Source organism: Leiobunum rupestre, chromosome 4 (assembly GCF_980474605.1).
Source record: "Leiobunum rupestre chromosome 4, qqLeiRupe1.1.hap1, whole genome shotgun sequence".
NCBI lineage: Eukaryota > Metazoa > Arthropoda > Arachnida > Opiliones > Sclerosomatidae > Leiobunum > Leiobunum rupestre.
The window spans coordinates 34,205,945-34,221,910 of record NC_143387.1 but is presented as its reverse complement, the minus strand read 5'-3'; the positions used below and the strand labels follow the sequence as shown (position 1 = coordinate 34,221,910).

At 37.3% G+C, this 15,966-nt stretch overlaps 2 protein-coding genes across 4 annotated transcripts in view; one reads left to right on the top strand and one right to left on the bottom strand.

Moving 5' to 3' along the window:
• The first annotated feature begins 728 nt into the window (after positions 1–728).
• Positions 729–15,966, top strand: part of LOC149947507 (uncharacterized) — a 111,272-nt gene continuing 96,034 nt past the window's right edge. For 2 of the 3 annotated variants that reach the window (XM_090172106.1, XM_090172104.1), the window contains exon 1: positions 12,726–12,932. In XM_090172106.1, the coding sequence (XP_090028232.1) occupies positions 12,889–12,932 (44 nt within the window). In that variant the 5' untranslated portion in view covers positions 12,726–12,888. Of the gene's footprint in view, positions 1,141–12,725; positions 12,933–15,966 lie in introns of those variants that run through there. The other variant, XM_090172105.1, reaches the window with a different exon arrangement.
• On the bottom strand, positions 6,874–9,422 carry TM9SF3 (transmembrane 9 superfamily protein member 3). Its single transcript, XM_090171505.1, has one exon. The coding sequence runs from the start codon at positions 9,060–9,062 to the stop codon at positions 7,308–7,310; it is 1,755 nt and encodes a 584-aa protein (XP_090027631.1). The 5' UTR covers positions 9,063–9,422; the 3' UTR covers positions 6,874–7,307.

Sequence of the window (15,966 nt, the reverse complement as noted above, 5' to 3'; positions counted from 1 at the left end):
CCATTTTATTCGCCTTCGGGTTATCACCACCCTTCGAAAATGGTACTAAAACAACGACGCTTGTTTGTGTACCTGTTCGCAATTATGAAATATTAATTCAATAATTATATATCTAACTTTCATTATAAAATAGTCGATAGCGTTGACAATAATGCAACACCTTTATTTAAAATAAAAAATAAATTCTTCGAATATAACTCGTTATCCATTGCTTAGAAGTTGGAGTTAGCGGAGCGTGAATATCTTGTCTTGGCCCGTGTTGTTTCTATTCGCCGCATTTGTAGGCTGGTTGCTTTCCCTGCTAAGGGCCAGTTGATTTTGGTCCCTCTATCTATTGCGTCATAGCGCTTGTGGGAGTTGCGCACCGTTACCGCGGGACGGCGCTACGTCCCTTTCATCGCGCGAAAGGTTCGATACGGTGCCCCCCCTTCTCTTCCCAAAGAGAACCGTTAGATGGTGGTGGATTTTAAAAAGCTTTTGTTAATGTCAAAATCGCTGACCGTGTGGCGTGGGGCCTAAAACTCTCCCGTTAAGCCTTCTCCTTTCTCGCGCGTTCGCCGAAACGCATCTGCGTAGTGAAGAGATAGACCCCCTAAAGGGTTGTGGGTAATATTAAGAATGTCGATTTGCCAGGTCGGCCCCTCTCCTGCCCGATTTTTGGGCTCCGGGCCAAGTGATCCAGTGCCCTACTACTACAACTAGCAAGGACGGCTCTTCCGTCACCTCCTCCTCACACCGCGGCAGTGCCAAAAGCAGCTGATGTGCAAATTTCCCGTCGCCTGGTGACAACATCCTTCCCCGTATATCGTGTACAAACAGTGATCGACTGATAAGGCCTCGGTACAATGCTGCGCCTAAGAAATACAACGGATTGCTTTGTTATTTTCTAGGGGTAGACCAAATTAGACCCGTCTCCCCCGATGAAGCTTTTATTTAAATTATATTGAGGCTTTCTTCGCGTTTCTGCGTGTCACGCGCGTCAAGAGAACCGTATACCTGATGCGTCGACGGCGCCTTATTTGTTTATTCCCGTCTTTACGGTCGTCTTTTTGAGAATTTGATGTGACAGTTTACTGCCCGTTTTTTTGTGATTTTTCCGAAAATGCTCGGAGTTCTCAAGAGACACTGGAGACCCAAAAGGTAATATTCGCAATTTTATCGTAATATTTATCGTAAGATTTTGGAAATTAGTCTAGATTGATAAGACTTTATTGACATGGCTTATTTAAGTACCTACGATTTAAGCACCGACAATAAAACGTATAGAGAAAAAGAGTAGACTGTACCTAATTTATTGCCATTTCTTTAAAATAACCCCAATTAATGGCAGTCACGGTAAAATTACTCTTACGAAATAATCGTAGTAAAAATCTCTCGCTGTGATATTTACTTGGTCTGCGTATTCGACTCGTTCTCTTAACGCGTTTCACAGGGAGCTTAATCTCTTTATTGTGTAATTTAACATGGTAGCGGGAAAAAGTTAAACCGCAAAAAAACTCCCCAAGTGGGTCTACCTTTTTCTAGATAATTATGTAAATACAAAAAAGTGTCGACAACATTGCTACTACTTGAGCCAGAATTTTTTACAGCTATTTCTGTTTTTACCAGTAGTGTAAATCCTTTAAAATAAATTTTATCAAAAAAATGTATTCTGCAATTGAATACAGATACATATACAATAAACCCCAGACCGTTTTGGGGGCTTAAAACCTTGTTTGAGAGAGGCAGCGTTGCTTTATCCTGCCAGTAACGGGAAAATATCGTTTTTTTTTTAATTTATCGTATGACTGAAAAATAGCTCATATCGTTAGAAAAATGCCCATGAACACAATTTTATTTTAATGTTTGGTGTTTTTTGCTTGTTCGAACACCTTCCCTATGTAATATGACCCCTTTATGCTAGTGCTCATTTTTAAGGAATTAATTATTGTACGCGGTGCAGAAAGTCAAATTATCCTATGGAACGATATTAATCGTACAGGCTGGCATCACTGGGGTAGCGTCGGGAATATTTTGGTACTATTGAAAGTAAATACTGCTCAATAAATATCGGATACAAAGACCAAGAGTTTAGTTAATAACTGATATAACAGTCCAGTAAAAAGCCCAATAATAATGTACATAATTTTACCATTTAACTGGCATGATCAGTTACTAGAAAACCAGCGTCTTATATCTGGATAAGGAGTTTCAATTATCTGTAGACTTCAAGACAATAACTTGGGAAGACATTGGCATTTTAAATTTGAATTTGTGGGGGCTTTGACCACGCAAAAACCGCTGAATTTACTGTCAATGGTGCTGGCCACATTTATATGGCGCTAACTCGCCGCTAGAGTCGTCTATAAGGAATTGGAATGGTTGATTATCAAACTAATAAATCAAAACGAATGGGGCCCGGGAGTTCATTCATCGCGTCGCGTACGTAAGCGAAATCCATATCGAAATTCGAAACCTTACGGGCAGCCTTTTAAAACCCAATTTTCGTACGGCTATTATAGAGCAAGTTACAGATAGTCTACTATTTGTACATTGACTATTCGTTCGATACTGCCAAGCCGAAACGTCTAGCAAAAAATCCCATAGCGTTCACGAGGCTCCAATCAATATGGTGGCGCGGCTTGCGTCCACTGCAAATGCAATTCCACTCTATATGTTTGGTTTGTTTTGCCCCTGGACAGTGAAGACGCAAATTAATATGTCTGACAAATTTCGTTTTACTCAAGGAACATTTACTATGTCCTCCAACTTAAAACATTAATGAGGTGTAACAGAAGCTAAGGGTGATTGGCGCTAGTTACGTTATAATAACGTCGTGGCCCCTGTTAGCAGACGATTATTCGGTTTAGTTTCTACTCCCTTTAACGTATTAAAATAACTTACAAATGAGTGTTATAGTTTCAGAACTTCAAAACGGGTGTAGAAAAATGTGATAGATTCCAATGTAACTGTACTGATTGAAATCGACGGCTTAAGTTAATATTTTGTTCAACAATCTCTAATAATACTGAACTCGAATGATTTTCATCTTTAAATCTTTAAACAAAATCAATATTATTGCAACGTAACAGGCTGCACTCCGGTAAATGTCGCCTAATGATTATGCAAATAAAAAACGCCCGTTTGCTGATTATAATCTCGAGGGGTCATCTACCTCATTTTTATTAACCAGCCAGTTATAACGTCCTAGAAGGTCATTATAAATGAGAAAAAATGCTTAAGAGGGCACCATTCAATATTAAAGGCCCTATTCGGGTGCCCTTAAACAGTGTATTGTAAATCCGCCGAGGCTTAAGGCGTCTTCCCTCTCTTTCTCCTTCCGGTTTTGTTTCTGCTGGACGCGTTTTAGGCCTACCCACACCCATGTGTATGTTCTATGTTATCGATTAGGGGAATGCAGGACGCTCGCCGCCGAACAGTCTGACAAAGGCCTACCGTACTCCTTTCTACCCCTCCCCCCTCCTGCTCTTATTTTATATTACAGCCTGCTGCGTGCGAGCTAGAAATTCTTTTCGTATACCGCCTAAATTCAATTAAGGGACAGGGCCTTTTTACCCTTAATTCCCTCTTTTTTTTCTCAACGAGTGCATCGGGGCTTTAGTGAGGCATTGAACCTGCGTTCGAAAAACTTCTAATTCAATTATTGTTTATTTCCCACTTAATTTATTTAGTAAACAGAGCGTAAATGTTCCCTTTATGCCATTGGTCGATGTTTGTTTATTACCCATTGCTTCTTGTACGTAATTTACCGGAGATTACGTCCCGTAACGAAAACACGTATTGAAGCTATCTGGAGTGGTTCTGCAAACACTTACCTATAACATAGTTGCGAAGGTTTTAACATTAGATAAAAAATATAATTTTTTCCCCAGCCAAAATCCGTAAACCAGAAAATATACTTATGAAATTATCTTAAAATCGCCAGAAATCTAGAAATACGCGAAAAAAATCGATCAAAAGCGATTTAAGGTTAAAAATATGTAATCGTATTTTCAAATATTAATATCCATTTTAAAATCTCGAGATCAGTTTCAGATTTAAAAAAATACGCCTCGGGATAAAAACATATTTCGTTACATAACAATATTATTATGAATTCGCGACCGAAACGAGTGGCGTAACTGCGGTAGCTTCTCCGACGTAGCCCCTATGATCTAGCGTCTGCTACAGACAAATTAAAAAGTCATAAGAACCTTTTTTTTTTAATAAACTTATCAAAAGATAAGCAAAGGATGCAAAAATTATTTTAAAACGCAAGTATCATTATTTTTAAAGTCAAATTCACGAATAACGATGAGGAAAAACTAATAGAGTCTGCTTTAGCCGCTACCTATCTAGGTTTCTATGACAAACTAAAGGGGGCGTCGTGATAGTTTTCGGTCGCGAAGAATGTAAAATTTACGAATAACGCTGAGGAAAAACTTATAGCAACTGCCATAGATATAAGAAATGTATATAAAGGTCTAGATAAATTTCGAGGCGTCTAAGCCTAACATAAAATACGGAATTGACACCTAGCAGACACCGAGGAAGTCACGTGACCAAGAGCGCGAGCTTTCTTAGCATTTTAGTACTAACAATTGTAAGTGCTTGACCTTTCCGCAGGCCGTAGTCTTTAGACACCATCTGTTGGTGACTTTTAGTATAATTTTTAAGCAGGGACAATGGCTCTCGCGACGATAGCCCGAGCTTTCTTACCGATAGATAGCGCCTTATAAGGATAGCCTGCAGAAATTACGCGTTTCTGCTAGCTGTCACCTCCGTATTAACTCCCTTTGAAATATTCTATCTAGACCTTTATATACGTTTCCTATATCTATGGCAACTGCTTAAGCCGCTATCTATCTAGGTTTCAATGGCGAACCAAAGGGGGCGATAGTTTTTGGTTGCGAATTAAATATAAAAATAGCCGTTTGGAAATTTTTATAAAATAGGTAAGATCAGATAAAATAGACTAAAACGCCTGTAAAAGTGTTCCGCACGTATCGCGTCAATGCTATTCTATCCAGTTTCGCACCAGGGGTTTTGAAAAATTTACACATTGAAAGATAAATGTTTTTCCCTATTCGAGTGAACGACGGGGATCTGTAGCTTTTGACGTAAAGGTTTGGCGTAGTAAAACGTGATGAGCAATTTACAGTATAGAAAACCCTTTGTTATGCATACTGCGAAAGGTGGGGTATTAAAGTCGATAGATCCATTTTTTATCGTGATGACTCAATGATATAGTTTTGAAGCCTTGCCTAGGTTTTCATAACCTGACTCCTAATTGACTATCATCATTCTCCACATTGCGTGCCTCCAATGCAAATGACGTTGGCCGCGACGCGTCGGCTACGGGTAAAACCCCTTTCATGACCAAATGCCATTTTGTTTCAAATACCCCTTCTCCTCTCTCTCTGTCTCGCTGACCCACCCAAACTACTCATCTATAAATCGTTAAAGACTGCCTTCATTTTTTCATTTGATTGATTATTTTTTTAAGAACAGATGAAATACCAAACACGGTTTTTGGTATATGTCGGATAAATTCGGATCGTGTGAAGATTTATACCATGTTTTACGAATACTGCTTAGATTTATAGTCTAATCTGTTATAAGTAGATTTAAAATGAATTTATTCATTAATTTTTCATGGTAAATTAATGAATAAAATATTTTTAAATCATTGTCAATGAAAATGTGGGTTTCTGGTCTTGGGAAAAAACAAATTTAAAAATATTTTATACACTTGATTTCTGATTTTTCGTAAATATTATTACGATTACAATTGAATTCTAATAATCAATATTGAAAAGATAACTTATATACAGAGTAACAGAGATATACTCGGGGAAGAGTCCAAACACAAGGCCCCCGTGGGTCTTGTTAATTTGTAAAGGCCCATAGCGATACTCGAGTGACTATCCCCCTCCCTTCGTAGTTCGTACATTTCTTGGATTTGTAAGGTGTAAAACCAATTTAACTCACATTCTATTTGCAAATAACTATAAAAAAATATATATTTAAGATAGTTGATTCTTCCGGTTTTGAAATAATTGAGGATACTCTAAAGATTTTGCGTTCTCAATATAACGAGTTCTATAACCAACCAAACGAAACTTTAAACAAATCTGACTAGGCTAGCGCGTAAAATGCAAAAAAAAAAATGTTTTAGTGTGACCAGAAGTATATAAGTTACTTATAAGTATCCATCTCGCTATCCTGCTAATTTGAATTGAATGAAACTTGTAGTTTCGTAAACTCGGATTCTTTTGCTGGGATAAATACATTATACACCACTTTTCTTAACCTATTACATTGGTTAAATATGCTTTTCATTTAAATAAATATCCCAATGGAGTACAATTTTTATATTTTAGGCCGTCAGACGATTAATTATAGAGGTAAAATTTTAACCGTGATGCAGTGTACTCATCCGCAATTTGGCTTGAATTTCCAGGAAATTGTCTCGAACATGCGACCGTACCTGTTACATTTTAAAGTCCAAGATACCTCGCTCGTGTGATATATAAAGTGTTTAAGAAATGTATGGAAAGCATATGCAGTCAAAGCCTAGATCCCTTTTTTCTTTCAATTATATGCCTCTGCTAAAACGTACTAACTGTAAGTAAAATGCAGCTATATATAATATATTCTAATAGGACATAACTACCCAAAATGTCAAAGAAATCTTTATTTAGAACATTTCTTGGCATTTAATCAATACGAATATCATATAATGGTGCCTTTAGGAGATGAAGAAGCCTGAACTCTAAGCCCAAATTAATTGCGATTTATTAATGCTATTGTAAAGTATGGTTTTTTAAGTTAATATTTAGACTTGATATAAAATAAAAGAGAAGTCGGGTATAAGTTATTTTTTATTTAAACTTAAAGACATTCACAAGTACAAATAAATATTCACATTCTCATTTTGAAATTCAAAACGCTTTTGTTTTTAGTAATTTAATATTGGAGCTTTTAAATTTTATAATGCCGTGTTTCAAAAATGTCTTTTAAAATACACTGAAATTTTCCCTTTGAAACCCAAATATCGGATTGTTTTTCATTATATTGAACATTGTATGTGTTTAAGTCTAATACATTTTATGTTTAAATATTCAGTGAATATTTTATTTTTATTTTACAAGAACAGGTTTAGTTTTGCTCAAAATATGGCAACATTGTTGTGCTTTTTGCACACTTTGTTTAATTCTCGCAACTGAGTTACCCGGTAACAAAAAAATACACAAACACTATATAAAAATTTAAATGAAAGAGAGAAAGCCAGCTATTTTCCATTTTTTTTTAAACTGTCAAAACTTTTAGTCAATTTTAACTGTGGAATAGATTTTGCGAACAAAAGCACTTGTGCCCAAATATCCAAACATTCCACACAATATTCCCAATGCCAGACTGAACAAGGCCATGTAGCCAAAATAGAAGACCGTTTGAAATAAACCGTACATTTTAGTCTTGAAAAAAAAGTAATAAAACGAGTAGGCGTATACGTAAGCTGCTGTTGATCCACCAGCCATGAAACTGGTCCACTGCCAACGGTAGTCTTCCGCATTTAATAAGAAATAGGTGCAGACAATTGTAACACAGCAGGTGACTATAGCCAAGATCAGGAAAACCAGAAGCATGAATCCGTAGACATAGTAGATCTTGTATGCCCAGAAGGAAGTGAAAATAAAATACATCTCGATAAATATGGAGCCAAAGGGCAAAATTCCACCCAATATGACGATCACTCCGGGCTCCATGAACCATTTCTTTTCTGGAATTGGGCGGGGAACGGCATTCACTCTGCACGGATAGTTGGGTTGCCCAGCCAAGTTACGACCCAAGACAGTGCCAACCAAGGTTAAAGGAAGAATAACAAAGAGGCAAATGCTCGTAACAGCAACCATGGTTCCAAATGGAATGGCTCTCGAGGCGTGGTAGTAGATCGCGATGAAATTGATCATGAAAGCGGTGCCGCATACTAAGGCTGGGAGCATGAATGCGCTGACTAGCATCTGTCGAATCCACCGTTTTCCACCCATTTGGGCAAAAAGACTGCCTCCAAAATAACCATTAACCGGAGATGTTGCTGCGTATACGAAGATTGTGGTGCTTAATAGAGATCCTCTTTCCGTGTACAATTCTCCCATAATTGAGAAAATGATAACGCAAAGTGCTACTGTGAAGGTATGGTAACCAGACCCAATCATAGCTGAGAAGAACAAGGGATGAGCTGGTGGACGAAATACGTCACCGTGAACTTGCTTCCATCCATACTCATCTCCAAGATCACGTTCCATTTCGTCCATCTCTTCATCTTTGCTGTAACGAGCGTAATCTTTGCGCAGGGTTCTCATAAGAATCATACTGACAAGTCCCACCAGGAAAATGACCATCATGAAGGAATTAAATATGGAAAACCAATGTATTCGGTGTTGGAAAAAGCTTGGGTCTAAGTATTTGTCAAAACGATTGGTGAACGCATTGGGAGACGGTTTCCAGTTTACTTCGTACGTGAAAGGGATTTTCTTGTTTTTTTCAAGTTTTACTTTCACCTCGCTGGTTAAGTTTACATCGACAATTTGGTCACCATTGTAACCAATATCAAATTTCTTATGAGTCCAAATATAATGGGAGCCATCAGACTCGTCAGTTTCTCCCACTATACCCCAAACAGGCAGATCATCAATGTACATTTGGTACCAATAATGGTTTTTAACAGCGTAAATGAATGCTTGTAGCTTTTCATCATTAAGCGTAACATCGCAATATTGCGTTTTAGAAACATCCGCCTTGAAATCAATGTCTAAACCACTGAATTCTAATTCAACGCCTAATAAGGCTTCCCCTAATGTCTCGTGATAATGACTTATACTTTTTTTGGGTCCTGGGCAGAATGGTAGGGATAAATAGGCGTACGTTTCTTGGCGATTGTGGTAGGGCCCCACAGTATTCATCCATAACACTACCTCTTCATTGTTCTCGTAGTGATGGGTGTGTTCGTCACTAGCCGTACGCCGAATGGAACTCGCGACGAAAAGCACAAAAAACGCGCTGGACAACTTCATTTTCATTAAAACCGCGAAAGTTATTTATTGAAACTGGTTAGGCTTAAGACGTAAACCTTTACCCTGATCTCTCTCTATGAAACCGCCGGCCACGTAGCCTTCAGCGAGCTGTAAAACTCCGATAGGAGCCGTGGGAGGTGCGCAATAAAAGAGTCGGTCTCGCTTTGATGAAGCATCGATCGTTCGTACTGCCCGAGAATAGCGCGGCGAATACTATTAAAATGACTAGAAACGCTTTAATATATTTACGAAACTTTTTAAATTGCTGATTATTACGATTTTAATAAACAGAAATTGTCGTGAAGTACGACAAAACTGACGTTAGCCATTTTGATTCCCGAGAAGGATGACGGGACGGCAACTCGGAAAAAAATTATTACGTCATTGCAGAGAGAGTGAAAGAGAGAGGGAAAGGATTCGGAACTTTAAAAGCGCCATCTAGGTCGGATTACGGAAATCCGTTTGGGAAAATACACTTTTATTTTAAACAAAATACACAAACAATTTTTTTAACTAGATATCTTTATTAGTAAGTTATTACGTTATATTATTTATAATGGTTTATAAAGAGGTGTAATAAATTTAATAGATGTCGCGTTTCTGATATTCGAGCACGCGCGAAATTTCAAATCAATCCGAACTTTTAACTGAAAAGCGACGCGCCTCATTATTTTATTCTAATCAAAACTCGCTAAGCCTACTATTTCGGAACGAGTTGTTGAAAATGTCGAAAAGGAACATCAAAGGATTCAAGCCATTGGGAACACCGAATATTCAACGTCGTCGAAGACGAACCGTTGATAGTACCAGCTCGGCCAACAGTTTTACCTCCCGTTCGTCGAGAAAGTCAAGAAAAGGGATACCTAAGCGCCCATCAGTTATCAGTAGATCTTCTCACAAGCGAAAGAGTTCGACTGGACACCATGGCAGAAGGAAGGCCCGCAAGAACCAAGAAATTACCCTCGCCAGCATTACGAAAGGAGTGAAGAAGAATTTGATCAAGGTGAAAAAAGCAATCACTAACAAGAAGTGATCTATTTCAGGACCCCATTTTCGAAAGGACATTTGCAACACTAAATTTATCATTGTATCCAACTATCCAAAATTATAAAAACGAGACTATGAGAAAAAATTCCATTATATCCATTAAAATTTGTTTGTATTTCCTTACAGTGCGTATATTTCAATGTTAAGTACAATAAAGCCAACCTATATGAAAAATATAACCTGGAAGGACGTATGATATAACTAGGTAATAGGTGTTTCTATGAAATAAAACAGTAAAAAATAAAAGTATAAAATGTTTTATCTGCGTCACGAGCGCCAGTTTTTGAAGTGCTTTACTTGCGCGCGACAAAACATTATCACATGACCTCCCGTATTTTATAGAAACACCTATTGTTATAGTTAAAGATACGAAATACAGTTCCAATCACCCATACTCTACCACCTCTGACCTGACCTAACCTTAGTGAACTTTAATTAACTGACCCTTAATCCTCTCCCGCTTCTACGATGTGGGGGGGGGGGGATAAAATGGCTCCTCAGATTACGAGTTTGCGCAAAATCCTGACGTTACTGAGAAATGTATGTAATTTAAGAAAGAGAGCGAGCTTCGGGGAATTGCTTATGGTTTTCTATTCAAAGTAAGACACTTAACGACAAAATATTTTGCCAAATAAGCGTCTCGTAGCATCCCGGGAAACAATTTACCGAAGCTGACCCTTGTAATTTTGGGCAAAACTCAAGAAGTCGATAATCAAGCGGGTCGTGGAAAGAAGTCATTACCGCGACGCACGCGTAATGGCAGATAGTTTTTTGGCAAGGTCCTCAAAGCGATGCTACGTTACGTATCTTGTTTGGAGAACCCCTTAATTTCTACCATCACCGTTAAAACCGCAAAAAAGTGGGGTTGGCTTCTAGTAATGATCCATTCGCGAGTACCTAGGCTGGCTTTCGCTAAGAATTACTCCCGCGAATTTCGACTCAAAGAGCAAAAAAAGCTGGCAAAAAGAAACCAACCTCCGTTCCGTACCTCACGTTTATCCATAAAAAATTGAAGATTACCTGAATTTTATGACTGTTTTTCTTCTTCTTAACTCACCTTACCTAGTTTAGCCGCGGGCTTTACGTTTTAAATTTTCTTTTTCTTTCGTCCCCCCCCCGACGTTGTTTTTTTTTTATTAATTTTTTCCTCCGCTGGCCATCGTGAAAGTCTGAGTCATAGTGACGGTATGCGAGACGGGCTTGAATACTAAACAGGAATTTGGGAAAGATGCTGTAACCGTGATCTTTCGTTTTAAAGCCAGAGAAAACTAATGGTTGTAAAGGGTCTTAACCCCGGTTTTCTACTGGGATCGGTGTCTTATTGTTATCGCGAAGCTTTCTTTCAAAGCGGAGGATTTCACGTTGTTCGTATCGCGAATTGCCTAGTAAATCAAGATTCAATTTGCATTTCTCGCAACGTCTTTCGCGTATTATTTACAAAGATTCTCGAATTAAATAAGGCGTTTGTTTAGCCGCTAATTTATAAAGCAGCTTTACGAATTATACCGTAAATATCTTTATTTCTCGAGCGTAATTTGATATGTAAATTTAAGACGCGTTACTTTTCGTACGTGGCTAGCACCTGTACCCACCTATTATTTTGTTGTAGCCTTGTTGGGATCCGTTGGGGGGGCCTTGACAAAAGAAGAATTGTTTATTTATGGGCTTGGGGTATCTTATAAATCTCGGAAGATAGTGCTTTTGGTCGACGATCGAGGCTCAAAGTGTGCCTAATCTGAGAACAATGCTCGGAGTCTGACCTTGAGACTTTATTTTGGGAGGGATGGCAACCATTATTCATCCAGTTCAGCCCACCCCCTCCATTCTCACTTCAGATCTCCTTCGTAGATTTCCACAAACAGAAAATCCGAGGCTTTAGATTTTATGGTTTATGAAAATATGTATATCCCAGACGATCTATTTCTCAATAAACAAAATTTCGACGTCTTCAAACTTCAATACTGCATTATTACTAATTAAATTGTTATTAATATTTCCTTAAATTTGAAACAATTTATATATTTTAGTGTAAACCTGGATATGATTTGCGAAGTGTAAACATTGAGAGATCAATATTTGTTTATGTCAATTTATTACAATATTATCAATTCCAAGTGACAAATATTTGAATTTCGTAATCAAAATATTCCATATAAAAGTGGGATACCCCGAACGTGAGGTGCCAAAATACGAGAAGGTAGCGAATACTAAAAGTAAGAAACACCTTAAAAGCCCGTCTGTTTGCTTGATCTTTCTGGGTGGTCCGGGGTCAATGCAATTCCAAACCAATAAACACGCGTTAAATATTCAATTTTAATTTTTGTCGTAAAAAAAAAACTATTTACTTATGCGAGATACCGCTAAATCACCAACCAATTTGCTTTCGCAGTCAAAAAATATGTAAAGATTATAATACGAAATTAGGTATAAAACCGAAGTACAGAGGGCGGTAGGTGCATCGTTAGGAAAATTTTTACTCGAACGGTAACGATATTTTTTCTCCATTTTAGGAGGGAGGGACTGAGGTACCGGGTGGGGGGAGGTTTGTGTTGGAAGCGAGAAGGGGGAGGGAGGCGCGAAATCTTTTTCAGCTGAAAGGAACAGCGTGAGAGCTATCCGCGGTGCTCCTGTTTTGTCTGTGGCAGCATTTCATTCGGTCACAGACCCAACAAGTTTCGCAGTTTTACTTCGCGCTTTAAATTGGGCCCTAGAATAGTGCCGTCATTTTTCGCGCTCTTTTCCGAATTCGCGTGTCGTCGCGTATGGATATGAACTGCTAAAAGACATGAGCCGGGTTTCCAATATTCCAAGACCTCTAACGTTTAGCAGGTATGCGCTATATTTTACTTTAATTATTCGTAAATACGATTGATATTTGCACGGTTACATCCTGTATTCAATGTAGCTTGTGTTTATGGTTTATCGTTGATTAAATGTTTTATAGTCGGTGTCATTTACTCTAAATTTATGCAAATCTATTACGGTGATAAAATTAAATTATTAAAATAACTCTAATTTTACTTTACTTTTATTGGTTAGAGTTAAAAGAACAGCAATTACTGATATACGTTTATTTTGCGTCCCAATTTGTTTATGTTTTGGGTAAAAGTTTGTAGACTTTGTACGGGATCTCGTGAATGCCTAAGCTACAATATTCACGAAATATCGAATCGAAACGTCACCTTAATATTACAAATTACAGAAAAAAGAAATGGCATTTTATTTCAAAAGTACCGGATTTATAAATTCACTCTGAGAGGAAATAAACTTGGGCATTATCTAATTTATGGGTTTGGTGTCTAAGGACTTAAGCTGACACCATAAGCTCTTTGAAAAATAATTTGTGTTCGTAATTTTTAGTGTTTTGTAGCAGGGTTTACATTGTATTTTTTATTTCTATTGAATTGAATGAATTCGCCTAGCGAAAACTATCGCTACGCCCCCTTTGGTTCGCCATTGAAACCTAGGTAGCGGCTAAAGCAGACGCTATTAGTTTTTCCTCAACGTTATTCGTAAATTTCACTTCATAAAAAATTATACTTGCATTTTAATAGAATTTTTGCATCGTTTGCTTATATTTTGATAAGAGTATTTAAGAAAAAATGTTCTTATGTTTTAATTTGTTTGTAGTTGACGCTACCTAGTTACGCCACCTAGACTCGTTTCGGTCGCGAATTTACTGATTTTTAAACAATTATACTTTCCCCAGTAATTGATTTGCTTCTATCGGTTATATAATCTAAAATTAAAATATATTAATTAAATTTAAATACTAATTAATATATTAGTTTTGCTCAGATTTGCTTTGTATTTTAATTGTTTTGGGACCAGTATTTTTGCTACTTAATATTCGTCCATTTAAATACATTGTGATTTTAATCAATGATTTATAATATAAGACGAATTAAATCGCGATTTGAAATATCACACGATTTAAATAAAATTGATTTAATCCGCCAATCCTGTTTTGTAAGTTACTTAAAGGGTCAAACCTACTCCAAATACTTGAACGCAACGGTTACGAAGCCTTATTGTTTTCCATTCGTCCACGGAAGCTAATCTAGAAACGAAACAATGGATCGTAGTAGAAGAATCAAAGATACTTATTGCTAGCTACTTTTATTAACGTATAAGAATGATTAGACGATCTGCCTCTCGGAATGGCATCTCGCGGTCGATCTCGGGCAAGGTTGGGTGTTCTATTGTTGCGCGCGCCGACAACGACTCGACCGCCGTAGCTCGTTAAACTAGCCGGGCTTCTCAATTAAAATCCAGTTGAATAGGTTTATCCGACGTGACAGCCAACGAGTCGTCGCGTACTTCAACGGCGCTGGGCCACCCCTGGCTTCGCGCCTATCAATACGCCGCTACGACAACGCCAACCGCAGTGGCCGATTATAAACCACGTGTTATTGCCCCTGAAGAGGCACCGAAGTTTTACTATAAGTTTTTATAACACGTTTTTTGTTTCGTTTCAATTTCTTTTCTTTCGGTGTTTTTTGGCACTTAGCCGTAACTTCCTCGCTGGATTTTGGCAAACACTAATAACGCGGCCCAAAAAAGCAGCTTTTGTACTCGTTCTGTACTAATTAAAATATTCGTTTAAAACGGATGTCGATGTTTTGAAATTTGACAAAAAAATGGTTATCTATCGCTTCCTAGTGGTTTTTTTTTTACAACTATAATAGCAATGAAGCCTGATTTTCGTGGTACGTTGTTTCGTGAGTCATTCACACCGAGATAAAGCCATTTCGGGAAGTTGCCTTTTGCTTGTAGATATGCAAATCAAGAGTAAAAGGCTACCCGCGTGCGATAGGTATTTCGTTATTTCGCGTTATCATTGTTCGCTCGAAGCTCGTCTAACCCTACTTATGAATGATTATTTCCACGTAAAGAGATAACAATGAATGAATGATTGATTCGGAAAATATGGTGGGTGTAGCAAAATGATAAGAAATTACCGGCATTTGCAATATTTTACGCGAGTTTAGAAATACACGCCAAGAAATTTAATGTATTAAGATACCTACAATGTAATATTTCAAAAATCTAAGACCGTATTCCTTAAGAAATAGTCCTTAGTTGATATAAATATATTCGTTTAAACGTCCAAGGAATTTTCCTTCGAAAGATTTTGTTTTATTCGAATTAAAAGAACGAATGAATCTTAACAATAAAATAAAATTAACCGAAATTTAGTTTTTTTGGTGCTCCAATCGACGTTTTTCACCCAGTTGTGAAGGAATTTAAATTTTCAGCAAAAAAGCTTTGAAAAAGTAAACAATGTATATATAGTTTTCCTCTTTGAACAAAATATATCGGTAGTAGAAATGTTGATTATGACCTAGATTTAAAAAACTATGATTTTAACAATTTAGATTATTCTGTAGACGTGAAATTATATTTGATAGAAACCTCAAAAGAAACTTTCGTAATGAAGGTTAAACTGATTGTGTTAATAAAACGGAACAACGTTTGTAATTTAAAAAACAGCCCTTATATTAAATCCGTAGGAACTCCCATGGTCGTAAATCTGCCATTATACTCCGCTACTTGAAAAATAAATTCCACCAAAGTCGTATACACGTCATTATAAATATTCTTAATTGGACTAGATTTTTACAGCATTTCCAACTCTCTTGTTTACGAGTCAAATGTCTCCTCCCCTTCTTTATAATAATTACATTTCATTGTGTTTAATTTTCCCCATCGAGAACTTGAAAATGAAATTATAATTATACGCTCTTATTTTTCCTCGAATTGAACCGCGCGGATTAGCTCAAACGAAAGTTTTAATTTTAAACTGTAATCACTCGGGATTTTACCTAGATTTTGTTACCGCTGATTTTAAATGGTTTTATTG

Coding starts and splice junctions, on each gene's coding strand:
- TM9SF3 (XM_090171505.1), bottom strand. CDS start 9,062: ATGAAAATGAAGTTGTCCAGCGCGTTTTTTGTGCTTTTCGTCGCGAGT.